This window comes from Grampus griseus, assembly GCF_964374135.1.
Source record: "Grampus griseus genome assembly, chromosome: 3".
In the NCBI taxonomy this organism is placed as follows: domain Eukaryota; kingdom Metazoa; phylum Chordata; class Mammalia; order Artiodactyla; family Delphinidae; genus Grampus; species Grampus griseus.
Window position 1 is genome coordinate 117,471,608 of NC_139019.1, and position 26,420 is coordinate 117,498,027.

The following is a 26,420-nucleotide window of genomic DNA, read 5'->3' on the forward strand; positions in this document are numbered from 1 at the left end:
AAATAAAAACAACAGTGAGATACCACCTCACACCCATTAGGATGACTGCTATTAAAAAAACAGGAGAGGCTTCCGTGGTGGGGCAGTGGTTAGGAGTCCACCTGCCGATGCAGGGGACGCGGGTTCGTGCCCCGGTCCGGGAGGATCACACATGCTGCGGAGCGGCTGGGCCCGTGAGGCATGGCCGCTGAGTCTGCGCGTCCAGAGCCTGTGCTCCGCAACAGGAGAGGCCACAACAGTGAGAGGCCCGCGTACCGCAAAAAAAAAACAAACCAAAAAACAGGAAATAATAAATATTGGCAAAGATGTGGAATAATGAAATCCTTGTGCACTGTTGGTGGGAATATAAAATGGTACAGCCACTGTGGAAAACAGTCAGTGGTTCCTCAAAAAATTAAAAATTGAATTACTACATGATCCATCAGTTCCAATTCTGTGTGTATACCCTAAAGAATTGAAAGCAGGGTCTCTACGAGATGTTTATATACCCTTGTTCATACCAGCATTATTCACAATAGCTAAAAGTTAGATGCACCCCAGGTGTCCATCAACCAATGAATGCATAAGCAAAATATGGTATGTGTACATACAATGGAATATTATTCAGCTTTGAAAAGGAAGGAAATTCTTTTTTAAAATTGAAGTATAATTGACTTACAACACTATGTTAGTTCCAGTTGCACAGCACAGTCATTCGATATTTCTGTACATTACAAAATAATCACCCCCACTGTAAGTGTAGTTGCAATTTGTCACCATACAAAGTTACTACAATTTTATTGACTATATTGTACTCCCCATGCTGTACATTTCATCCCTGTGACTCATTTATTTTGTAAATGGAAGTTTGTACCTCTTAATACTCCTTGCCTGTTTCACTCATCCCCTCACCCCTCTCCCTTCTGACAGCCACCTGTTTGTTCTTTGTATCTGTGAATCTGTTTCTGTTTTGTTATGTTTATTTGTTTTGCTTTTTCGGATTCCACATATAAGTGAAATCATATGGTATTTGCCTTTTTCTGTTTGACTTACTTCACTTAACATTATACCCTCTAGGTCCATCCATGTTGTTACAAGTAGCAAGATTTTGTTCTTTTTTATGGCTTTGTATATGTACCACATCTTATTTATCCATTCATTTATTGATGGGCACTTAGGTTGCTTCCATATCTTGGCTATTGTAAATGGTGCTGCAGTGAACATAGGGGTGATTACATCTTTCTGAATTAGTATTTTCGTTTTTTTCAGAAACATACCCGGAAGTGGAATTGCTGGATCATGTGGTAGTTCTATTTTTAATTTTTTGAGGAACTTCCATATTCTTTTAAAAAGGAAGGAAAATCTGATATATGCTGCAACATGGATGAACCTTGAGGATATTATGCTATGTAAAATAAGCCAGTCACACACACACGCAAAAGACAAATACCATATGATTCCACTTATATGAAGTATTTAGAATAGTCAAAATCATAGACAGAGCAAGTAGAATGGTGTTTGCCAGGGGCTGGAGAGGAGGGAGAATGAGGAGTTACCATTTAATGGGTATAGGTTTCAGCTTTATAAGATAAAACGAGTTCTGGAGATGGATGATTGTGATGGTTGCATGACATTATGAATGTATTTAATACTACTGAACTGTACACTTAAAATGGTTAAGTTGGTAAATTTTATGTTATGTGTAAAATTGTAATTAAATAATGCGATTACTGATACTTGAAAATTTTTGTCAGTATTTTCTACCTTTTATATTGCAAGTTTCTTTTATATTGTAGAATATACAGTGAGAATTTCCTTTTCTCATGTAAAATTCTTTTTACAGTGGGTAATTTCTTGAGTAAAAAATGTTTAATAAAAAGAAGCTTCAAGTGTTCTTCAAAGGGAAATGTCAAGAGGGAAATTGTGTAAGAATTTTTATTTTAAGCTGATGTGAATTTTAATAAATTAAAACGTTTGATTTAAATTTTGTGGAAAGACCACTTTATTAGTATTTTGTCAAAAAGAAATAGTGACTTGTAGCCTTTATACTGAACCAACTGGTATTGTAAAAATAAGTCCCGGAAATAAAGCAAATACAGTCTCCTGTGAGGACTTTCAGAAATAACATGTGGTAGCTATCCTACTGGACCTCTGGGTGCCGCTGTTGGCCAATCCGTGGCTTAGAGTGAAACAAAGGAACCCACTGGCGGTTCTGACGCAGCGATGTATGCACATTTTTGAGAAACACACCAGGAGCGGACTCTGCACGCCATCTCTCTTGCAATCTGCTCCAAATATCTGGGTCAGGAAGGTCTGAGAGAGCTGCTGCCTTTTCTTTCCAGCGCACCTTGGTAATCCGAGGAGCAACTGTAGCGAGGTGCATTCGGTCCTACGAAGCAGCATCGTGAAGAGAGAGAAGTCTCCCCACAGGGAAGACGCGGGAGTGCAGGAAGCGCTGTTTCCTTTTCTGATGTCTTTGTTCAGCCTAGTGAACTGCGCAGCAGTTACGCTGAGAGATTCCGGAAGAGATAGCCGAGGATTTAAAAGTGGGGAATCTCGCCAAAGATCTACATGTTGGTGACAAGAACCATGGGTGAGTGCTGAGAAGCCTCTCTTTACTGCCAGTAAAGAGAGTAGGAAGGAACAAATGACAGGATAGATCTAGCCAATAGGCCAAAGGAAGTCCCTAGGCCCCTTGAATCTGAAACCTTCACTGGAAATCCTATAAATGTTTTTTTATATAAATTATTTATCCTGGATATAAATAATATACGGCTTTGAGCACAGCCATTTTGTTTTGAAAATTCTGGAAAACATCTTAATAGGAGCAAAGTTTACTCCTAAACTGCAGTAGATATGGATGCTGCAAGTAATTCTCTACAAGTTTATCAAATTAATTTCAGTTAACCATCTCCCTCACTGCCCAAAGTAAAAGAGAACACTAGGGCAGTAAATATTCTGGTTATTTATTGGAGAAATCTGGACCAGAGTAGCAGAGCTGCCACCACTTAGTGGTGGGGAGGAGTCTCAGGGCAAGATGCAGGTCTTGGATGCCAAAGCCAGTCCTCCCATGCTGAGCTACAAAGTATACAGCAGAGTCTGCCTGCCAGAGAACCTCCTTGTCTGCATTCTTCAGGTGATCCCTGCTGACCTAGATGACACCCTTAAGGTAGAGTTCTACACTTTCCACATGGTCTCACAGAGCATACACAGTATATTCAATAACGACAGCACCATCTTTGATTTTGAAGAATGACTGTTATATCACAGCTTAGAAGAGAAGACTGGAGACAGTTAAAGGCGCTTTTCACAATCCTGGTTGAAACGCAGGTTGAGAACTATGATACAGTGCAGGTGATTTTCAGCTGAGTGTTTAGTCCTATTAGAGATAAGAACTGTGGTTGCTCTAATCAAAACAACAGGACTCAGAGATTTCTTGAAGAGAAAAGTGAAAGATATTGTAGAGAGTAATAAACACATAGCCAAACAATTCACAACAAAGAATTACTATGTAATTCTTTGTAAGCTACTGACAGAAAGGATTCTAAACCGGGAGCAGATTCGGAAACACGAGGTAACGAAGACAAGCTGTCCCTCTCCTCCAGTGTAAGCATTAGCCTGCATATAACCCACATCAACAAAAATGCTCTAATTTTCCAACAGGTCTACTGTATGGTCCAGGAGATTGGGAATGGGAGGCTCACCCAGAGCCTCCATTGCACACTTTAGCACTTCCAACTGAAACTTGGTGCCCTAAGTGCCTCCTATTTTTCCTGACCAGTGACCTGGGTGCTGTTGTCTGACGTGTCAGTGAGTGCAGAGCACAGTGGTGTTCACTGCAGCCTACCTTTGAGCTGACTCTGTGGCCTGGGACCAGTGCTCTGTGTCAGCCTGAGCCTGCCTGTAATGGTGTACTACCACTGCAAAAACTCACAGAAGACGTGCTATGCTGGGAGTTGCACCTGGAAGTCACATGCCTCTTCAATGGGGCATCACACACTGCAGCTCGACTACCTGGTCGCCAAGGTGACTGGGGCGCAACACCTGACTGTCCTATCAGGTGTCCTAATCTGACTCTTCAACCTGAGAATGCACAAGAGCAAGATGCCCACTGGAGCACTGCAGATGACAGAGACACCGTTCTCTGGGGCTTGCTGGTCACCATGCTCAATGACGACATTCGTCATGCTGCAGCTAGTCTTTGCAGGAGTTGTGGACAGACCTCAGCGACCACCCAGCACCTACTGCCAGAGCTACAGCTTTACCTGGTCATGGCCTTTTCGCCTTGATCTTCATGTTCTTCTTCCTAGCAGTGACTCTGGCCATAGCCTGGTGCCTGCAGTGCTCCTCCAGCCCTGCAATTCAGCCTGGTCCAAGACTGGAGGTGGAGTTGCTCCCACTTCAGCAAGAGAGATTTGCCCTATTCCTACAGTCAATATGTGACTTCAGATATTGCAAAGTCTTAATTTCTTCAAGTTAACTCAGAAACATCTTCAACTAGATAGTTTCTGTAGTACCAGCAGTGAAGCCTTAACTATTACATTGGATTCAAATGTATTCGTGTGAGTTTTAACACTTTTATTTCATAAATATCACCCTGCTGTAAGCAATCCTGCTTATTTTTTGTTGTCTTTAGGGGTGTGGGAGAGCTCTACAAGTTTGCTTGCTAGTTTCTATGTATATTTTGATTTGTTTCGTTAGCCCAGAAAATTCCTTTGGGCAAAACTTTGTGCCTATTAATGTACGTTCTGAAAAATTATGTTTCTGGCTAAAGAGTTCTTTCCTCGAAATATTGAAGGAGGTTCACTGCATCTTTAAGTTCTGCTCTTGGGCTACATTATATTTGTCTTTGAGAAGCTGGGAAACTGTAGATTTGGTTGTGTAAGAACATAGAGTCTCTCTCCAAGAACTATTCTGGCCTTTGATTGTTTCCCTGCATCATTTTCCAGAGCCTTCTCAGTCATGCTGTCCATGGGTTGGCTGCCAATATCTGGCCCAATTTGTTCCTAAAATTGTCAGCTTCTGGAATGCAGAGATCATTCTTCCCTAACTTCTGTGTAAGGATAAATAAATCACACTAAGCCCAAGACACTTCAGTTAGTAACCTTTTACTAATTTGCAATGAGTAAAAGAAGGAAGGCAATATAGTTTTAAAATCTTGCTGTTTTAGAAAACCAACTTCTTTTGGAGAAAACATTAAGTGTGGATGTAGGAGAATACATATTATCCTAATATAGACTATCTAAAAATAAAGATGTGGCCTTTTTATTTTCAATTTTGAAAAATATCACTACCTCTTGTGTCTCTTAAATTTAGTCTAAATTAGATATTCATGTGACATTTTTCCAATGAAATTCCAAGAGCCCAGTGGTTTTTTGTTGTTTGTTCGTTTTGGCCACGTGGTGTGGCACGCGGGATCTTAGTTCCCCGACCAGGGATCAAACCCCTGCCCCCTGCAGTGGGAGCATGGAGTCTAAACCACTGGACTGACAGGGAAGTCCAAGCCCAGTGTTATTTTAATATATCAAAATATATTACTTTCAGCTGAGTTGAAGGTCTTTTAAAAGCCCATATTAGGGCTTCCCTGGTGGCGGAGTGGTTGAGAGTCCACCTGCCGATACAGGGGACACGGGTTCATGCTCCGGTCCGGGAAGATCCCACATGCCGCGGAGCGCCTGGGCCCATGAGCCGTGGCCGCTGAGCCTGCGCATCCGGAGCCTGTGCTCCACAACGGGAGAGGCCACAACAGCAAGAGGCCCGCGTACTGAAAAAAAAAAAAAAAAAGAAGCCCATATTAAAGGTCTTTTTAAATCCACATAATACATAGATGCTTCAGTAAAAGAGGAAAAATAAGGATGGAGTAAAATATGTCCTTCAAAATTCCAAGGTTTCTGCTAAATATTCAGAGCGCAATGGATAGGAAATGGGATAGTCCAATTTTTTAAAGTCTTGCTTACACTCTAAAAGTTTATTTTTCCTTTTAGTTTTTTTCATCCTCCAGTCAAAGGGCATTTGCTCTTCTATATGGCCTGTGAAATTATCAAGTGATCAAAATGTACTACAGAAGAAGTGGAGGAATGATTTGTCCCCTTTGTGATACTTCCTGACTAGCAAATGGAAAGCTGATAGCTTGGGAATACTACTGGAATATCCAGGATAGCTTGGATTCTACTGTATGTTACAATTAAGCAATATGTAGATGTAACTAATTAAATGAACACAGCAATTTCTCCTTTTCATAGTTATAATGTATAATGCTTAACTATTTCCTTGACAATAAACTAAGACTTGAGGAAAGGTTGATCAGGTTAGTGAGAAGAGAAAGTCCAAGTATTATCTAGGAGTGCAGTAACTGGTTAGGACTCTGGGTGCCGCTGTTCACCAGTCTGGGAGATAAAGGCAGCGCGCGCGCGCGCGCACACACCCACACACAAACACACCGAGGGGAAAAAAAAACTTCTTAGAACCTCCATCACTGCCAGATTGAAAACAGACTCCCTGAGGCTGCCCAGATCCTACTTCAGGACCCCTTTATGCTCTGAATTCTCCTGAAAATTCGGTTAATTTAGACTCAGAAGAGCAGAGAAACAATACTGTTGGTGCCAGACTGGAAGAAAACTACGAAGCAAGAGAGCAATGCCGATTCGAGTGAAGGTGCTCGGCTGCCGCAGGCTGGTCTTGCTGTTCCTTTTTCTGTGGATGTTGTTGGAAGCCCAGGCTGGGAAGATCCGCTACTCAGTGCCAGAAGAGACAGACAAAGGTTTCTTTGTAGGCAACCTTGCCAAAGACCTGGGACTACAACCCCAGGAGGTGGCGGAGCGGGGAGTCCGCATCGTCTCTAGAGGTAGGACTCAGCTTTTTGCTCTGAACCCGCGAAGCGGCAGCTTGGTCACCGCAGGCAGGATAGATCGGGAGGAGCTCTGCGCTCAGAGCCTGCAGTGTCTGGTGAGTTTTAACGTCTTGGTAGAGGATAAAATGAAGCTTTTCCCTGTTGAAGTGGAAATAATTGATATTAATGACAACACTCCCCAATTCCAGTTAGAGGAAGTAGAATTTAAAATGAATGAAATAACCACTCCAGGTACCAGGATCCCTCTACCTTCTGGGCAAGACCTTGATGTGGGTATGAATTCGCTCCAGATGTACCAGCTCAGCTCCAACCCTCATTTCTCCCTGGATGTGCAACAGGGACCTGATGGGTCCCAACAGCCAGAGTTGGTGCTGCAGAGTCCCCTAGATAGGGAAGAAGACGCTGTCCACCGCCTCCTCCTCACCGCTTTTGATGGGGGCAACCCAGTCCATTCAGGAAGCCTCCGAATTCGAGTTCAGGTGGTGGACGCAAACGACAACCCTCCAGCGTTTACTCAAGCACAGTACCACACGAGTGTTCCTGAGAACGTGCCGCTGGGCACTCGGCTGCTCACAGTAAAAGCCACGGACCCAGATGAGGGAGCCAATGGGGAAGTAACATATTTGTTTCATAATATAGACCACAAAGTGGCACAAGTATTTCACTTGGATTCTTACACAGGAGAAATATCAAATAAAGAACCTCTGGATTTCGAAGAATACACAATTTATCCAATGGAAATTCAAGCTCAGGATGGTTCAAGCCTCATGGCCAGAGCTAAGGTGCTGGTCAAAGTTCTGGACATAAATGATAATGCCCCAGAGGTGACCATCACCTCTGTCACCACTGCAGTCCCAGAAAACTTTCCTCCTGGGGCCATAATTGCTCTTATCAGTGTGCAAGACCAGGACTCCGGAGACAATGGTCACACTACGTGTTCCATTTCTGGAAATCTACCCTTTAAATTAGAAAAGTTAGATGATAATTATTACCGTTTAGTGACAGAAAGAACAATGGACAGAGAACTTACTTCCCAGTACAACATCACAGTAACAGCAGCAGATCAGGGAACTCCGACTCTATCTACCGAAACACACATTTCACTGCAAGTGACAGATATCAATGACAACTCCCCTGTCTTCCTCCAGGACTCCTACTCCACCTACATTCCAGAAAACAACCCCAGAGGTGCCTCCATTTTCTCCGTGACTGCCCACGATGCTGACAGCAATGAGAATGCACGAGTCACTTATTCCCTGGTGGAGGACACCATCCAGGGGGTACCTCTATCCTCCTTTGTCTCCATCAACTCAGACACTGGAGTCCTGTATGCGTTGCGATCCTTCGACTATGAGCAGTTCCGTGACCTGCAATTGAGAGTGACTGCAAGTGACAGCGGGGACCCGCCGCTCAGCAGCAACGTGTCACTGGACATATTCGTGCTGGACCAGAATGACAACACACCTGAGATTCTGTACCCCGCCCTCCCCACTGACGGTTCCACCGGTGTGGAGCTAGCACCCCGCTCCGCAGAGCCTGGCTACCTGGTGACCAAGGTGGTGGCTGTGGACAGAGACTCAGGCCAGAACGCCTGGCTGTCCTACCGCCTGCTCAAGGCCAGCGAGCCGGGACTCTTCGCGGTGGGGCTGCACACGGGCGAGGTGCGCACAGCGCGGGCCCTGCTGGACAGAGACGCGCTCAAGCAGAGCCTGGTGGTGGCGGTCCAGGACCACGGCCAGCCCCCTCTCTCGGCCACTGTCACGTTCACAGTGGCGATGGCTGACAGCATCCCAGATGTGCTGGCCGACTTGGGCAGCATGGAACCCTCCACCAACCTGGACAACTCCAGCCTCACGCTGTACCTGGTGGTGGCGGTGGCCGCGGTGTCCTGCGTCTTCCTCGCCTTTGTCATTTTGCTGCTGGCGCTCAGACTGTGGCGCTGGCATAGGTCGCGTGTGCTCCAGGCTTCAGGAGGAGGATTGACGGGCGTGCCCGTCTCTCACTTTGTGGGCGTAGACGGGGTGCGGGCTTTCCTGCAGACCTATTCCCACGAGGTCTCGCTCACCGCGGATTCGCAGGTGAGTCACGTGACCTTCCCGCAGCCCAACTACGCTGACACGCTCATCAGCCAGGAGAGCTGTGAGAAAAAGGATTTTCTATCAGCACCCCAGTCTTTACTTGAAGACAGAAAGCAAACATTTTCTCAGGTAAACTTTGTGTAGTAAATTTATCTAGATAAAAATAATTCCTGACTTTACTTACTTGCTTCCATTCTTTACTACTAACAGTTCTCTATTTCCCATATATCATTGTAGCTTTCTATTTACAAATCCTGGGAAATCATTAAATGTTTATATCCGAGTATATTTATCATTGTTCTTTCATTAGAACAAAGAGTTCTAATGAAGAGTTGTGGAAAGAGCACTGCATTAGAAACAAGGAGATTTGGCTTCTAAAGTTTTCTTGCTTGCTTCTGGCCAAATAATTTTATTTGTCTGGCTTTACCATTCTCTTATCTAGCAAGGATTGGGTTTTACTAGAAAAGGTCCACCAATATTAATGTGACTAATACTGTTTTCAAATATCCTTAAGTTATAAATATCTCCTAATTTATCCTTAAGTTTAATGTAGATGTCATCTGTCGGGGCGCTGTTTTATTTGGGGACATTTGAAAAGGTAAAGATTGTCTAAAGTAGTATTTTTAAGTTGTGTTAATGTAAAATTATGGAAATCTAGGTAAGCTGCAAATTTAAACTTTCTTAGCCTTTTGTTTAGTCATTTATTTTGACATGTTTTATGCATGCTCAAGAATGCATCAACTGTTTAAGTAACATGAAATTAAGTAATAAGATGAATGACAGAAAATTTTCTGTGCAACTTGAGAAATAGTTTGAAGCCTCGTGATTTGTATATTATGCCTGTAATGTAAACAACTAACAGAAATCAAGTATATATTCCATTTTAATGTGTGTAAGCTCTTCACAAGAAATGCATTGTAGGGGAGTAAATCTATGCTTTGATATACTTACTCTGCTCCAATAAATTAAAGATACATGTATAAAATAAAAAAGAAGAAAGCAGAAGCATAGTCAGGCACAAATAAAAGATAGATAGCTAAATGGACCGAAGATGGGACAGAAAGTGGTGAGCCAGGCTAAAACTAAAGTGGGAATTCTAGTCTTGTACTTAGATGAGATTGTTCAAGCAGTGTAATAGGGACAAAAGGGCTTCGGGCTAAACAAGGGACCTGAGCCAGGCTTACTGCTTGCATCCAAAATAAGCAGTTAGGCCCCTTAGCTAGTTAAAAAGGCGGAAAATCACATAAAAACATTACCTACCAGTTCCCATGGTCGTAACTTGTTGCAAGCTAAAGACCAAGGGAGTAAGGTGGACACAGATGCTGGCTTCAGGAAATGAACACTAAGTCTCTCAGACCTGAGCTGTGATATTCAGAATACCACTGCTGCATACCATTAAAGTGCCATTAAAATACCTAGTTATGGCCTGGGACCTGGAGAATTCTGGAACTTTCTTTTGCTAGTGAGAATTTCCTGCCAACAAATTATTATTTTTTAGGTAATCTTTATTTTCTCTGATGGCTTTAAAAAAAAATTCTCTCATTCTTGCTGTATGTCTAAGTGTGGATTTTTATTTTTATTTTCTGTTTGGTACCAAGAGTATACTCTCAATACCATAAGTTGTTACAATTTAAAATTTTCTCAACTCTTATAATTTAAAACTTTGCTTCTGTGTATATATAAATGACCTTTTAACCTATTGAAACACCAAGATTGCCAAGTTGGTTGATTTTTTTTTTTTTTTTTTTTTTTTTTGCGGTACGCGGCCTCTCACTGTTGTGGCCTCTCCCGTTGCGGAGCACAGGCTCTGGACGCACAGGCTCAGCGGCCATGGCTCACAGGCCTAGCTGCTCTGCGGCATGTGGGATCTTCCCGGACCGGGGCACGAACCTGTGTCCTCTGCATCGGCAGGCGGACTCTCAACCACTGCGCCACCAGGGAAGCCCTTGGTTGATTTTTTAAATCCATCTATTCTGCTGACAAGATACGTGCTTAAAATAAAATTATACTGAAATACTGAAGGTAAAGATGTCGATAGATATGCACACACACCCTACACACAAGAAAGCAGTCATGTCAATTTAATATAACACCAAAGTAGTGTTTAAGGCAACAACATTAGTGGTGATTTTTTTAATGAACTGATCATACTTATAAAAAGAACAGACAACCAAAAGGATATAAAAATCATGAGCTCCTATTACCAAACAATATAGCTTTGAAAATAATACAGATTATTTTCAAATCTGAAATTTAAAAGAGACTTTAACACAGTTCCATAAGAAAGAATACATCACACAGGCAGAAAATTACTAAGCACACAGCGTATTTGAATAACAGAATCTATAAGCTTGATCTGACAGATTTGTTGGGTATTTGTACACACAACAAATATAGAATAGCCAATTTTTACATGAACATATGGAAAATCTACAACAATTTACTACATAGTCATCACAAAAATGGTAGAGCAAATTTCAAAGTACAAATAATATACATCCCTTATGTAGTTAAATCACAAAGTGGCTGCTGAGGAAAATAGGGAGGGATTAGTAAAAGGGTACAAACCTTCAGCTGTAAGAGGAATAAGGCCTTAGGACCTAATGTATAGCGTGAGACTACAGTTGACAACACTGTATTGTATAATAGAAAGTTGCTAAGAGTAGAACCTGATGCTCTCACACACACACAAAAAGGTAAATATGTGAGGCGGTGGATGTGTTAATTAGCTCAGTAGAGGAATCCTTTCACAATGTATACATATATCAAATCATCATGTTGTACACTTTAAATATCTTACAATTTTATTTGTCAATTATACCTCAATAAAGCTGGAAAAATCACAAAGCAAACATTTTAAAATAGTAGAAGGAAACAGAAAAGTTTGGACATTTAAATCTACAACCCTGAATTACTCTTGGATTTAAAAAATCACAATGAAATAAAAACTATAAGAATTAAAATATTACTTATTAAAAATTGTGGAATGCAGAGAAAAGAATATTTAGGGGTAAATCTGTAGACAACTATAAGAATTTCAAAAAGCAAATGATTTAAAACAAGTGAGTTTAGCTTGCCACTCAAGAAACAGAGCAAGAAAGATATAATATTAGCATAAATTTAAATAAAATAATAGGAAAAGTAACAAAAAGTATAAATTATTGAAATGCAAACAAAGAAGAATTATGATGATGAAGCAATAGAAGCCGACACCAGTGGGGAGAAAATGAAACTACTGTCAAGTCCAGTGCTGGGACTAATATCGGCTAGTCAGATGGCATGACTAAAATTCGTTTTAGAGATCTTAAAAGAAAACCCCAAATTCTGATTATAGACAAAGACCTGGAAAAGAGAAAGGGAAGGAAAAGCAAGTGAGACTAGGAAAAAATAAAACAGCTTAATACGAAGCAAGAAACATGAGTGGGAAATAATATACAGAGTAAAACCAGATGTTGTCAAAGACAAAGAAACAGAAATCTTTAGAGAACTACAATAAGGGATGTCGAGCAGTTATTTAATGAGACTCAAAAGTATCAAAACAATGTTGAAGAAAAAGTTTTAAAAAACAAACTAGGGGCTCTACTAGAAAACATGGTGAGTTAATATCAATTGTTTCCAATAAATATTTCATCAGGGTTCTCAGAGGAATGGGTTAAAAATGAAAAAAGTTCAATGGGGAAGAAGCCAAAAGGCAAAAAGACTGAAATGAGACCAGAAGTGTGCAATCTCGCTCAAGAATGTTGATTCAAAATCCTATCTACTATATATGTAATATTTATAGCTTACAACTAAATGGGGTTTATTACTTAGGGATGCAAGAATATTTCAATATAAGAAAATCTAATAATATAAAACTTCATATTAGGGGATTGAAGATAAAAAGCCATATGTTCATTTCAATAGAGGCATAATAAAGGTCTTCAGAACATTCAACACAGGATTAAAATCTTTTAGCAAACTGGAAATTGAAGGAAACGTCCTTAACCTGATAAAGAGTATCTATCAAAAACTTATAGAGCTACCCAAAGCAATCTACAGATTCAGTGCAATCCCTATCAAAATCCCAATGCCTTTTTTTGTATAAATAGAAAAAAAATCCATCCTAAAATTCATATGGAGTGTCAGGGGACCTCAAGTAGCCCTAACAATCTTGAAAACAACAAGGAACAAACCACCTTCAGTTTCCTTAATGTTCCTGCTGCCTCTCACCTCCAAGAATTTGTACTAAGGTTCTAGAACACTACTCCAGCCTCTTTCTTGATCCAGTCATACCCTTTAGGATCCAGCTTCAATCTTGTCCTGGAAAAGTCTTTCCTGACCCCCAAATCTAGGCTGGATACCCTTCCTATGTATTCTCCCATTGCCCAGGGTTTCCAACCATCATAGCAGTTACCATACTCTATTAAAATACTCTGTGTACTTTACTATGTCCTCCCTTATCCTGTAAGCTTCCTGAGAACAGGGACTGTGTTCATCAGGTGCACCATTTCTATCTCCAGCATCAATCAGGCAAAGTGTCAGGCCTTAACTGGGTAGTCACCCAATTAAATGTCTGAAAATTCAATAATTTAAATACAGATTTTGGGGGAAAAATACAGGTTTTGAAGTTCAATACTAAGCCATTAAGCACAGAAATTTAAAATATATAACATTAGAATATAATGTAGCTAATATTTTTAGATTAATCCTATTGTCTCTGAATATAAAATAAGAGGTTGAAGATGTTTGGCATAAGGGCAGAGGCTGCCTTGATTAATGCCTCCAACGTTCAATGATACTCTCCTTGCAACTACTATCAAGGTCACATTCATTCACACCATTCTTATTCATTCTGAAAAAAAGACTCCTGATTTGAAAGAGCTACTTCTAAGGTATCTTAGAACTGTAAGATTCTTCAAAACAACTTGAAAGTCACAGGGGCAACAAATAATAACTTGGGTTTACCTGAAAGAGTGCAGAAATTACTTAGGCCTCTGGGCGTCGCTGTTGACCACCTAAGAAGTAAGCCTGTGAGACATCCACTCCAACATTACGGCTTGCATAACACAAAAGGCTGGGCGTTTGGCCCGCAAGCTTCGGGACGGCAAAAAAAATTAAGTCCAGCAGCCCACTACTTCTCTCCACAGTTACCTGGGTCCCGTGAATGCTGGTCATATCAGACCCTGAGGAATAAAGATTGAAATCCCGGCCTGGATGCTGGAAGTTGCCTGGGAGAAAAGACTGCAGCTCAAGAAATGGCGGCTCTGCTAAAGTTGCCAAACCGCGGAAGGCTTGTCCTGCTGTGCCTTCTTTTGGCGACCCTATGGGAGGCTGGAGCTGGGCAGATGCGCTATTCTGTGCCAGAAGAGATCGAAAAGGGCTCATTCGTGGGCAACATCGCTAAGGACTTGGGACTGGAGCCTCAGGAGTTGGCGGAGCGCGGAGTCCGCATCGTCTCCAGAGGTAGGACGCAGCTCTTTGCTCTGAACCCGCGAAGCGGCAGCTTGGTCACCGCAGGCAGGATAGACCGGGAGGAGCTCTGCGCTCAGAGCGCGCGGTGTCTGCTGAGTTTCAACATACTCCGGGAAGATAAATTGAGTATTTATTCAGTAGAGGTGGAAATAACAGATATTAACGATAATGCCCCTCGCTTTGTAGTAGAGGAACTGGAGCTAAAAATCAGTGAACTGACTATGCCAGGATTCCGGATCCCTCTGAAGAGCTCGCATGATGCAGACGTCGGAGAGAACACCCTCCAAAGGTACGAACTTAATTCAGATGACCACTTCTCCCTGGACGTGCGAAGCGGAAAAGATGGGAATAAGTATCCGGAGCTGGTGCTGGAACGCGCCCTTGACCGTGAGGAAGAGGCCGTTCACCATCTCGTTCTTGTGGCTTTGGACGGGGGCGACCCTATCAGATCTGGCACCTCCCGCATCCGCGTGATGGTCCTGGATGCGAACGACAACGCGCCTGTTTTTACACAGCCCGAGTACCATGTAAATGTTCCAGAGAATATGCCCGTAGGCACCCGGATACTCACAGTGACCGCCACTGATGCAGATGAGGGATACAACGCTCAAGTGACATATTTTCTGGAGAAAATTCCTGAAGAAACCTCAGAGGTATTTGAGCTTAAGTCATCATCTGGAGAAATAACGATCACAAAAAGCCTAGATTATGAGGATGCCAAATTCCATGAAATTGATATTGAAGCTCAGGATGGTCCAGGCCTTCTGACCAGAACGAAGGTCATTGTCACTGTTCTCGACGTAAATGACAATCCCCCAGAATTTTACATGACGTCTGCTACCAGCTCAGTTCCTGAAGACTCTCCTCCAGGAACCATAATTGCACTTTTCAATGTACATGACAGAGACTCTGGGCAGAATGCATTTATCACATGTTCACTCCCAGAGAACCTTCCTTTCAAATTAGAAAGGTCAGTGGACAATTACCACCGACTGGTTACAACCAGAGTCCTTGACAGGGAACAGTTTTCTTTATACAACATCACTGTGATCGCTAAAGATGGAGGGAACCCATCTCTGTCCACAGATGCTCACATTTTGCTGCAGGTGACAGACATCAACGACAACCCTCCCACCTTTCCCCACACCTCCTACTCTGCCTACATTCCAGAAAACAACCCCAGAGGTGCCTCCATCTTTTCCATGATGGCGCATGACCCTGACAGTGATGACAACGCCCATGTAACCTATAAGTTGGCTGAGGACATCATTCAGGGGGCACCTCTGTCCTCCTACATCTCCATCAACTCTGACACTGGCATCCTCTACGCGCTGCGTTCCTTTGACTATGAGCAATTCCATGAACTGCAGTTGTGGGTGACAGCACATGACAGTGGGAACCCACCGCTCAGCAGCAACGTGTCACTGAGCATATTCGTGCTGGACCAGAACGACAACGTGCCGGAAATTCTGTACCCCGCCCTCCCCACCGACGGTTCCACGGGTGTAGAGCTGGCACCCCGCTCCGCAGAGCCCGGCTACCTGGTGACCAAGGTGGTGGCTGTGGACAGAGACTCGGGCCAGAACGCCTGGCTGTCCTACCGCCTGCTCAAGGCCAGCGAGCCGGGACTCTTCGCGGTGGGGCTGCACACGGGCGAGGTGCGCACAGCGCGGGCCCTGCTGGACAGAGACGCGCTCAAGCAGAGCCTGGTGGTGGCTGTCCAGGACCACGGCCAGCCCCCTCTTTCGGCCACCGTCACGCTCACCGTGGCAGTGGCGGACAGCATCCCCGAGGCCCTGGCTGACTTGGGCAGCATCAGGACCTATACCAACCCCGACGACTCAGGTCTCACACTCTACCTGGTGGTGGCGGTGGCTGCGGTCTCCTGTGTCTTCCTCGCCTTTGTCATTGTGCTGCTGGCGCTCAGGCTGAGGCGCTGGCACACGTCGCGCCTGCTCCAGGCTTCAGGAGGCGGGTTAGCGGGTGTGCCCGCCTCTCACTTTGTGGGCGTGGACGGGGTGCGGGCTTTCCTGCAGGCCTATTCCCACGAGGCCTGGCTCACCGCGGACTCGCGGGGGAGTCATGTGATCTTCCCGCAGCCCAACTACGCGGACACGCTCATCAGCCAGGAGAGCTGTGAGAAAAAGGATTTTCTTTCAGAACCTCAACTTATACCTGAAGACAAAGAAGAAACTTTTTCTCAGGTAAATTCTCTTCGCAATATACCTGTGAGCTACTTTGCTAAAAGAAATAAATTTACCTAATTACTTAGCTGTCTCCACAGTTTACCATACCTTTTCTATTTCCCATATTTCTTTGCGGATATATTCAATTTTTAGGAAATTAGTCCTGGTGAATTATTTCTTTCTAGTTCTAAGTGTTCACACAGTGTAAACAGGAAGAGGAGCTAGAATCATTGCGTCATGATTATAAATCAGGAGTTATTAAGTGAAGGTGATATTTAGGTTATCAAAAGAGCACTGCCTGAGGAACTGGCGTGTCTGGCTTCTCATACTTCTTTCTCATCCCTGAGGAAACCATCTCATGCACCTGGATCAACAATTCTTTCCTTCTTAGAAATATAAATGTTGACTTTTATGTTTCCCGAGATGCCTCCCTCCTTTAAAATTTAAGGCTTTTATGTTTATTTTTATTTGTTTATGAATAATGAAATACTTTAGTTGGTTGTTTTCTTCTCACTCAGTCTTAATATTTTTTCTTCAGTTTGGCAGTGAGAGTCTTCATTTTTCTTGATTTGCATGATCTTCCCTATTAAAAGATGCAAATTTAGAAATATATATACTTCACCGTGTTTCAGGAGGGTATGTCATGGAATCTCTGTTTAGTTAAAAATCTCATTAGCCTCTAAAGTAGCTCTGTGTTCCTTTAAGAAGTGACTGAGTTATCATTTGCTCTATAATACATGGTTTGTATAACAGTGAAGATGTTTCTATTCCGTGTTACTTTTTTAAAAAAATAAATTTATTTATTTATTTATTTTTGGCTACGTTGGGTCTTCGTTGCTGCACGTGGGCTTTCTCTAGTTGCAGCAAGCAGGGGCTACTCTTCATTGTGGTGCGTGGGCTTCTCGTTGCGATGGCTTCACCTGTTGCAGAGCATGGGCTCTAGGTGCACGGGCTTCAGTAGTTGTGGCTTGCGGGCTCTAGAGCGCAGGCTCAGTAGTTGTGACATACAGGCTTAGTTGCCCCATGGCATGTGGAATCTTTCCAGACCAGGGTTCAAACCGTGTCCCCTGCATTAGCAGGCGTATTCTTAACCACTGCGCCGGCAGGGATGTTCCCCCCACCCCGCCGTTACTTTTATTTTTTCTCATATGTGCAAACCACATTGCCTTTTTATCTTTAAAAATAATATATATCCTCAAGGGATTCAGAGACCATATCAAATTATTGCCCCTAAAGGTTCTCCTTTTACATTTCTCTTCTCAAAATTTCCTACTCACAGCAGCTGTTAAAAATGTTTCCAATTCCTCAACCAACATAAGTCCCCCTTACAACCAAGTTTACCTTCCCCATTCCTCTTCCCATGTTGACTTTTAGTATGTTAGTTATATATTTAATAACAGAGAACAAAAATTATACTAATATATAAATGGGATCATCTTTTATTTGGAAATAATCATGTACTAAGTCATGTATATAATGGTATTGTCATTCTTTAAGGTGCTGGGATTCTTTATTGTTTAAGGGCATTGGAGGGAGAATTGATCTGAAACAATGCATTCCATTGTCTTACTACTGTTACATAATATTCTTTGAGATAAAGTTGGAACTCACTGTGGAATAATATGTCATAACATTTTGCAGGTAAATAAAAGTATGAACTGAGGAAAATTGAATACAAAGTTCCTTCTAGTGCTTATAGTAACACTTCCTGAAAATAAATGCCTTATACATAGGTATATAATGCATGATGATTGAAGTGACAAATGAATTCCTATTTCTGTGCTTGGAGAGGAAAACAAATACAGGAAAAGGGTTTCTGGCATATAAAACAAAACTTTATCTCTACTAGTTTCAGTTTTTCAGTCCTTAAAAACATCTTCATACTCTAGATTTAGGCAAAGTGGACTACTTTCAGTACCCTGAAGTTCTGTGGTTTCTCTCTCACATCTAGGCATTCCCATGCTCGCCTCTCTCACATCCAGGCCTTATCCCTGATCCACTCCTCTCATGTTTCTTGGGGAAGCCTTTGCTAACCTCCAAGGCCAAGTTGGAGGCCCTCCCATTGCCCTTGGCTTCTCCCATTATGGTAGTTATCTCAATGCACTGTAATTCCTTGTTTGCTTTTATATCCTTGTAACTCTGTGAAAGTGGCTGTGTTCATATTGTTCACCTTAAATCCCCAGGTTTTGTCGTACACTTAATTATATGTGTGTTTAATGGATGGGTTAAATGGAAAATATTGAAACCAAGATGTCAGGCCATCAAGGACAAATTTCAAGAGGCATGCCTATAAATATGGCTGATATTTCTGTGAGGTTCTTAAACTTTGTCTGAACATTTCAAAACAGTAACTTCAGCATGTTTGAAGCAATATTAATGATCTTAAGATTAGCTCATGGCTTCCCAAGGAAGATAACTTGAAGTCACATCCTTTAACATATAGCGATTCAGTTATGTGAAATAAAAACTGATCCCATTACCTCTGATAAAAAGAATTTCAGGTGCTGAGAAACAGAAAGTCTGGCTTGGGTTTGTCTAAGAGGGTGCAGTAAACGGTTATGCCTCTGAGCGTCGCTGTTCACCACTCAAGGAGGAAAACGCCACTGAAGAGCTAATCCATTTCCTTGTTTCCAAAGAGCAAAGAACCAGCAAATCACATTTACAAGATCCGAGGCTGCTCCAAAGCTCACCCTTTCAGTCAGCCAGCTCCGTAACCTATAAATTAGGCCCACGAAAGGGTTAGTTCCTTGAGAAAATAAGACTGAAGTCCGTCGTGAGAAATTGGTACCCAATTCAGAGAAAATAATTCACCAAAAAGGAAATGACCAATTACCTGAGATTCAGAAATGGCGGAGGACTGGCCCTGCTGTACGCGCTTCTGGGGACGCTGTGCAAGACCGGATGCGGGCAGATCCGCTATTCGGTGCCAGAGGAGCTGGAGAAGGGCTCCTTCGTGGGCAACATCGCCAAGGACCTGGAGCTGGAGCCCCAGGAGCTGGCGGAGCGGGGAGTCCGCATCGTCTCCAGAGGTAGGACGCAGCTCTTTGCTCTGAACCCGCGAAGCGGCAGCTTGGTCACTGCGGGCAGGATAGACCGGGAGGAGCTCTGCGCTCAGAGCGCGCGGTGTCTGGTGAGTTTTAACATCCTGGTTGAAGACAAATTGAAAATTTTTGAAGTAGAGATAGAAATTAAAGACCTTAATGACAATGCTCCTGATTTTCTAACAGAGGAATTGGAAATAAAAATTGGTGAACTAACGGTTCCAGGAACTCGATTTCCACTTAAGACTGCATTTGACCCAGATGTGGGCATGAACTCTCTGCTGAACTATCAGCTCAGCCCCAATGACTACTTCTCCTTGGCTGTGAAGAGTGTCTCTGATGGGGCCAAGTACCCAGAGCTGGTGCTGCAGCAGGCTCTTGACCGTGAGGAAAAGAAAGTTCACCAGCTTGTCCTAATTGCTTCTGATGGTGGCGACCCTGTTCATTCTAGCAACTTGCGCATCCAAGTGATAGTGCTGGATGCAAATGACAATCCACCAGTATTTACTCAGCCTGAGTATCGAGTAAGTGTTCAGGAGAACTTGCCGGTAGGCACCTGGCTGCTCACGGTGAATGCCACTGACCCTGACGAGGGATTTAATGCTCAAGTATCCTATGTACTAGATAAAATGCCTGGGAGAATCGCTCAGATTTTTAATCTCAACTCAGTGACTGGGGATTTATCAATATCACAAAGCCTAGATTATGAGGATGCTACTTTCTATGAAATTAAAATTGAAGCACAAGATGGACTAGGTCTCCTTTCAAGAGCTAAGATTCTGGTCACAGTTCTGGATGTGAATGACAATGCCCCGGAAATTACGATTACTTCTCTCACAGGATCAGTCCCAGAAGAGGCTACTGCTGGAAGGGAAATTGCCCTTATCAACGTGCATGATCGGGATTCGGGGCAAAATGGGCAAGTCACAGTTTTTGTTCTGGGAAATATGCCATTTAATTTAGAAAAATCGATAAACCGATATTACCGCTTAGTGACAGCCAGATGCCTGGACCGTGAACAGGTGTCCGAATATAACATCACTCTGAGAGCTACAGATTGGGGAAGTCCGCCGCTGTCCACAGACGCACACATCACCCTGCATGTGGCGGATATCAATGACAACCCACCTGCTTTCACTCATGCCTCCTATTCTGCCTACATTCCTGAAAACAACCCCAGGGGAGCCTCCATCTTCTCTGTGACCGCCCAGGACCCTGACAGCATCGAGAACGCCCACATCACTTATGCACTGACTGAGGATGCCTTCCAGGGGGCACCTCTCTCCACCTACATCTCCATAAACTCGGATACCGGAGTCCTGTATGCCTTGTGCTCCTTCGACTATGAGCAGGTTAGAGACCTGAAACTATTGGTGACAGCCAGTGACAGCGGGGACCCTCCACTCAGCAGCAACGTGTCTCTAAGCATACTCGTGCTGGACCAGAATGACAATACACCTGAAATCCTATACCCTACCCTCCCCACCGATGGTTCCACGGGTGTAGAGCTGGCACCCCGCTCTGCAGAGCCCGGCTACCTGGTGACCAAGGTGGTGGCTGTGGACAGAGACTCAGGCCAGAACGCCTGGCTGTCCTACCGCCTGCTCAAGGCCAGCGAGCCGGGACTCTTCGCGGTGGGGCTGCACACGGGCGAGGTGCGCACAGCGCGGGCCCTGCTGGACAGAGACGCGCTCAAGCAGAGCCTGGTGGTGGCGGTCCAGGACCACGGCCAGCCCCCTCTTTCCGCCACAGTCACTCTCACAGTGGCAGTAGCTGACAGCATCCCAGACGTCCTGGCCGAATTGGGAAGCCTCAAGCCCTCAGCAGACCCTGACGACTCAGGCCTCACACTGTACCTGGTGGTGGCAGTGGCCGTAGTGTCCTGCGTCTTCCTGGCCTTTGTCGTCGTGCTGCTGGCGCTCAGACTGCAGTGCTGGCACAGACCGCATGTGCTGCAAGCTTCGGGAGGTGTACCAGCGGGCGTACCCGCCTCTCATTTTGTGGGCGTGGACGGGGTGCGAGCTTTCCTGCAGACCTATTCCCAGGAGGTCTCGCTCACCAGGGACTCGCGGAGGAGTCACTTGATCTTCCCGCAGCCCAACTACGCGGACACGCTGATCAGCCAGGAGAGCTGTGAGAAAAGCGAGCCTCTCCTGATATCTCAAGATTTACTTGAAATGAAAGGAGATCCCAAGCAAATTCAGGTGAGCTTATTTCTTTTTGAACATTATAAAGAACAGTTATGCCAGTGTGGTTATTATAAAGCTTTAACACACATTTATTTGAAAATAAAGCAATGTGGTCGTCATTGATTCTTTTGTTTAAATATATGTTCCTCTCTTCTTCTGGGATTGTGGTGGGGCTGCACTTGCTGATCTGGTATGGCTGAGTGGGCCTAGTAAATAGTTCTGACCAATACATTGTAAATGGAAGTATGTGAATTTCTTCCCAAACGAAGTTCTAGTTGCCATTGTAAAAATTACCAGATTTCTAACTTACTCTTTGAACTTGTGACTGTGCCATCTATCTGGGTCCTTGAATAACTACAGTGACAGAAGAGCCCTGTGGTTGACTCAACATTGATCTGTATGCCTGTGATAAGTAGACTTTTTTCATTTTAAATCACTGTGATGAAGTTTGTCACTCCAACCTACCTAGTCTATCCTGGTAAACAGGCATATATATATATATATATATATATATATATAAAGCATATATATATATAATATATATTATATATATATAAACACATATATATATGGTATTTTAGGCTATAATAATATGATGCTTAACTCCTTCCAAGACAGACCAAACTCATTTCATCCTGATGACATAAAAATGATAGGGTAAAAAACATAGATGTTGGTCAAATTCTTTTACCAGGCATGTAGTCCCTACTTTGTATACTTAAAGTGTGTGTGTGTGTGTGTGTGTGTGTGTGTGTGTGTGTGTGTATCCATGTGGATTTCAGCCTTTTCTCTGAAGGTGGGAAGCTCAATGGCCTAAACTGTTATGAGCCTTGGAGTGGCAGGTCTTGTCCTTTGGGAAGGATTTTAAAATGTTAGGAGATATGTCTTAACCTCTATGAGAGGTTTCCAGACCATCCACTTCAACAATGGAATAGGAGTCCTACAACTTTCTTGGGCTAGAAATTGTTGGCCCATTTTGAAATTTATGAAATTAATTTCACCCATAAAATCGCACCAGAGAGTCATCCAAAATTAGGCCAAAATAGATTTCATTAGGTCTCAAACAAAAGAATACAGCTCTCCTTCAGTGTGTTAGGAAAAGGTACAGTCAAAAGTGTGAGACAAAAGGACCTGAACGAAATAACTGAAAGCAGAGAAGTGTATATTCTCACCCAAGCCTACAAATGCATCACAGAAAAAAGGCACATTACCTTTGGAATATTTTTTAGGAAAAATCTTTACAATATTAATATACCTTTCCTTGTAATGAGAAAAAAAATTAAATGGCTAGAGTCAGGGGAACTTTATATGTTCAAAGAGAATTTTCTAAGAATTTCATATAAAACATAACCTAGGTGGCTCAGTCGTTAAGAATCTGCCTGCCAATGGAGGGGACACGGGTTCGAGCCCTGGTCCGGGAAGATCCCACATGCCGCGGAGCAACTAAGCCTGGCGCCACTACTGAGCCTGCACTCTAGAGCCCATGCTCCTCAATGAGAAGCCCACGCACCGCGGCGTAGAGTAGCCCACACTCTCCACAACTAGAGAAAGCCCGCACACAGCAACGAAGACCCAATGCATCCAAAAATAAATAAATTAATTTTTAAAAAATAGCATAGCCTACATATACCCTGGGAAAATGCACAGAGTACAAAGGCATCTACTTGTATGGATTATAAGAAGTCTCAGACATTCCATTTTAACTAAAAAGGATTTTTGAAGGATAGGCAAGACTTCATTACAATAAAAAGGGAGGAGGGTTTATAATAAAAGGAACAGAAAGTATAAAGGCATGAAGTAGGGAAAACAAGGGAAACGATGTCTTCAGAAAACAGATAATAATCTGTCTTGACTGGAATGTAAGAGGGGTATTGATTAGCACTGCAAAATAACAGAATAAATTGTTGAGTTTGTATTTAATTCGGTAGTGCATTTGAAATAAAGGTGTTTGTTTTAGTTACCCAAGACTGGTTCAAGGATTACAGGTAAGTTTCAAAATGGAGTGTCTAAGAACTCTCACTTCCTCTCCAAGATTTACCAGTGGTCAAATCAAACTCATTACACTTATTAATGGTATAAATTTACTGGAGCTGAGAATTGGCATTAAGGAGTATTTGTGTATACAGTCATATAGTAAAGAAGCACTGATTTCAAAGAAATAAGTTTACACAGGATTTAGTTTTATAAAAACATGTGTGTGCTCAAATTGGTCCCTTGTGCTTAGATTGGTCTTTTTAACAAAATATCAGGCTCCTCTGTACGTAATGGGAAGATTATCTATGTTTTAAAATGATGAGCAATATATTAAAATAAGTCTAGGGCTTTGACTCACTCCTTTTTTTGCAAAGATTAGACCTTTTTATCCACTACCAGTAACCTAATTGGTTACATCCATACTAGCCATGCCAGTGTTTATAAATACAGTGGAATCACTAAAGATATTTCTGCCCCCAAAACTGAAAAAAAAAAGCTGTATGCCTTATGAAAAATATTTAATGAAGAAAGAAGAATAAAATGATGGCAACACTTCAAAGATTATGAAAAGCTAGAAAATATCAGATTTAAAGGGAAAATTTGAATAGTTTGTTCTTTCCAACAAATAAAAAGGCAAGATATATAGGTTCAAGAGCTTACCGTTTGAGGAATAAATAGTTGGGCAATATGCAGTTTTCTCAGACAACCTCTGGGTGCTACTGTTGACCAAAGGGAACATAAGGGTTCTCATTTCTGCAGGAGTGATGGGCAGAGTGTTTTTCTGCTTTGTCCTATGCACATCAGAACGCAAACGCACCTCCTGTGCAACCTCAAGCGCCTAACAAATAAGTCCTACCCTCAAATCTCAAAAGTCCAGGGAGCTGTCATTGATTTTTTAAAACATCCCAGAGACATCTTGAAGAGCAGCTTCCCAGAGAGTTCAAGAAATGCTTAGGAGCTCCAGAAAAGCTGAAACAATGAGAAGTCAGGTACTGCTTCTCTTCCTGCTGTCTTTGTTGTGGAGGGCAATCTCCCAGGAGATCCAGTACTCGATTTCAGAGGAGCTGGCCAAGGGCTCAAGGGTGGGGAACCTGGCCAAGAATCTGAGGCTCAGTGTCCAGGAGTTGCCAGCTCGAAAACTGCGGATTAGTGCAGAGGAGTTTTTCAGTGTGAGTGCAGAGGTGACATTAATGCCCTTCTCTAGCCAGATTCCCGAGGGCTCAGACCTTGGAACCATAATAGCCCTCATTGAAGTCCGAGACCAGGATTCTGGGCAAAATGATATGGTGACATGCTATATTCAGGAAGGAGTTCCCTTCAAATTAGAATTCACCTCCAAGAATTTTTACAACCTAGTGATTGACGGTGCCCTAGACCGAGAGCAGAGGGAAGAGTACAATGTTACCATCACAGACACCGACAAGGGCAAGCCGCCCCTCTCCTACAGTACAAGCATCACCCTACACATCCGCGATGTCAATGACAACGCTCCAGTTTTCCACCAGGCCTCCTACGTGGTCCACGTGGCAGAAAACAACCCGCCTGGAGCCTCCACCGCCCAAGTTAGCGCTTCAGGTCCAGACTTGGGGCCCAACGGCCACGTCTCCTACTCCATCCTGGCCAGCGACCTGGAGCCGCGCGCGCTGTCGTCCTACGTGTCCGTGAGCGCACAGAGCGACGTGGTGTTCGCGCAGCGCGCCTTCGACCACGAGCAGCTGCGCGTCTTCGAGCTGACGCTGCAGGCCCGCGACCACGGCTCGCCCGCGCTCAGCGCCAACGTGAGCCTGCGCGTGCTGGTGGGCGACCGCAACGACAACGCGCCCAGGGTGCTGTACCCGGCGCTGGGGCCCGACGGTTCGGCGCTCTTCGACACGGTGCCGCGCGCCGCGCAGCCCGGCTACCTGGTCACCAAGGTGGTGGCGGTGGACGCCGACTCTGGACACAACGCCTGGCTGTCCTACCACGTGCTGCAGGCCAGCGAGCCCGGACTCTTCAGCGTGGGGCTGCGCACGGGCGAGGTGCGCACGGCGCGGGCCCTGGGCGACAGGGACGCGGCCCGCCAGCGCCTGCTGGTTGCTGTGCGCGACGGGGGACAGCCACCCCTCTCGGCCACCGCCACGCTGCTCCTGGTTTTCGCGGACAGCCTGCAGGAGGCGCTGCCGGACCTCAGTGACCACTCTGAGCCCAGTGACCCCCAAGCTGAGCTGCAGTTTTAGCTGGTGGTGACCTTGGCCTTGATCTCAGTGCTCTTCCTCCTGGCAGTGATTCTGGCGGTCGCCCTACACCTTCGACGCTCCTCCAGCCCCGCTGCCTGGAGCTGCTTTAAGCCTGGTCTGAGTTCCAAGTCTGGATGGAGGGTTCCCCCAACTACAGTGAGGGAACATTGCTCTATTCCTACAATCTGTGTGTTGCCTCGCATTCAATTGTGCGATTTAAACTGTGAAATTTAATTTTCACAACGTGACCCAAGAAACAGCTACCCCTCCGGATGTCCTAGGTGAAGATCCTTCTATGGGTATATGTGCCAGTAATGAAGACTCCCAAATCTCTCATGATTCCTCTTTTTCCCATCACGTGAGTTTTTCAGACTTACTTAAATTTTATTATTGTATTTTATTCTCGACAGTGCATCATTATTTTCGGCCCTTGTTCATTGTTCTAGTGGTGGTAGT

The 26,420-nt window shown here is 43.8% G+C and overlaps 4 protein-coding genes across 4 annotated transcripts; all 4 read left to right on the forward strand.

The window, feature by feature from the left end:
- Nucleotides 1–6,615: 6,615 nt before the first annotated feature.
- Nucleotides 6,616–9,051, forward strand: LOC309819604 (protocadherin gamma-A1-like; the record flags this gene model as incomplete). Its single annotated transcript, XM_082649943.1, has 1 exon — nucleotides 6,616–9,051. The coding sequence occupies one exon, from the start codon at nucleotides 6,616–6,618 to the stop codon at nucleotides 9,049–9,051; it is 2,436 nt and encodes an 811-aa protein (XP_082506069.1).
- A 5,090-nt stretch (nucleotides 9,052–14,141) lies between these two features.
- Nucleotides 14,142–16,622, forward strand: LOC309819599 (protocadherin gamma-A2-like; the record flags this gene model as incomplete). Its single annotated transcript, XM_082649936.1, has 1 exon — nucleotides 14,142–16,622. The coding sequence occupies one exon, from the start codon at nucleotides 14,142–14,144 to the stop codon at nucleotides 16,620–16,622; it is 2,481 nt and encodes an 826-aa protein (XP_082506062.1).
- Nucleotides 16,623–19,365: 2,743 nt separating this feature from the next.
- On the forward strand, nucleotides 19,366–21,856 carry LOC309819598 (protocadherin gamma-A3-like; the record flags this gene model as incomplete). The annotated part of the gene is given in 2 exon segments (XM_082649935.1): nucleotides 19,366–21,804; nucleotides 21,806–21,856. Coding segments are annotated over 2 exon segments (2,490 nt in total).
- A 2,869-nt stretch (nucleotides 21,857–24,725) lies between these two features.
- Nucleotides 24,726–26,191, forward strand: LOC309819879 (protocadherin gamma-B1-like; the record flags this gene model as incomplete). Its single annotated transcript, XM_082650330.1, is given in 3 exon segments — nucleotides 24,726–25,961; nucleotides 25,965–26,112; nucleotides 26,115–26,191. Coding segments are annotated over 3 exon segments (1,461 nt in total).
- Nucleotides 26,192–26,420: the final 229 nt, after the last annotated feature.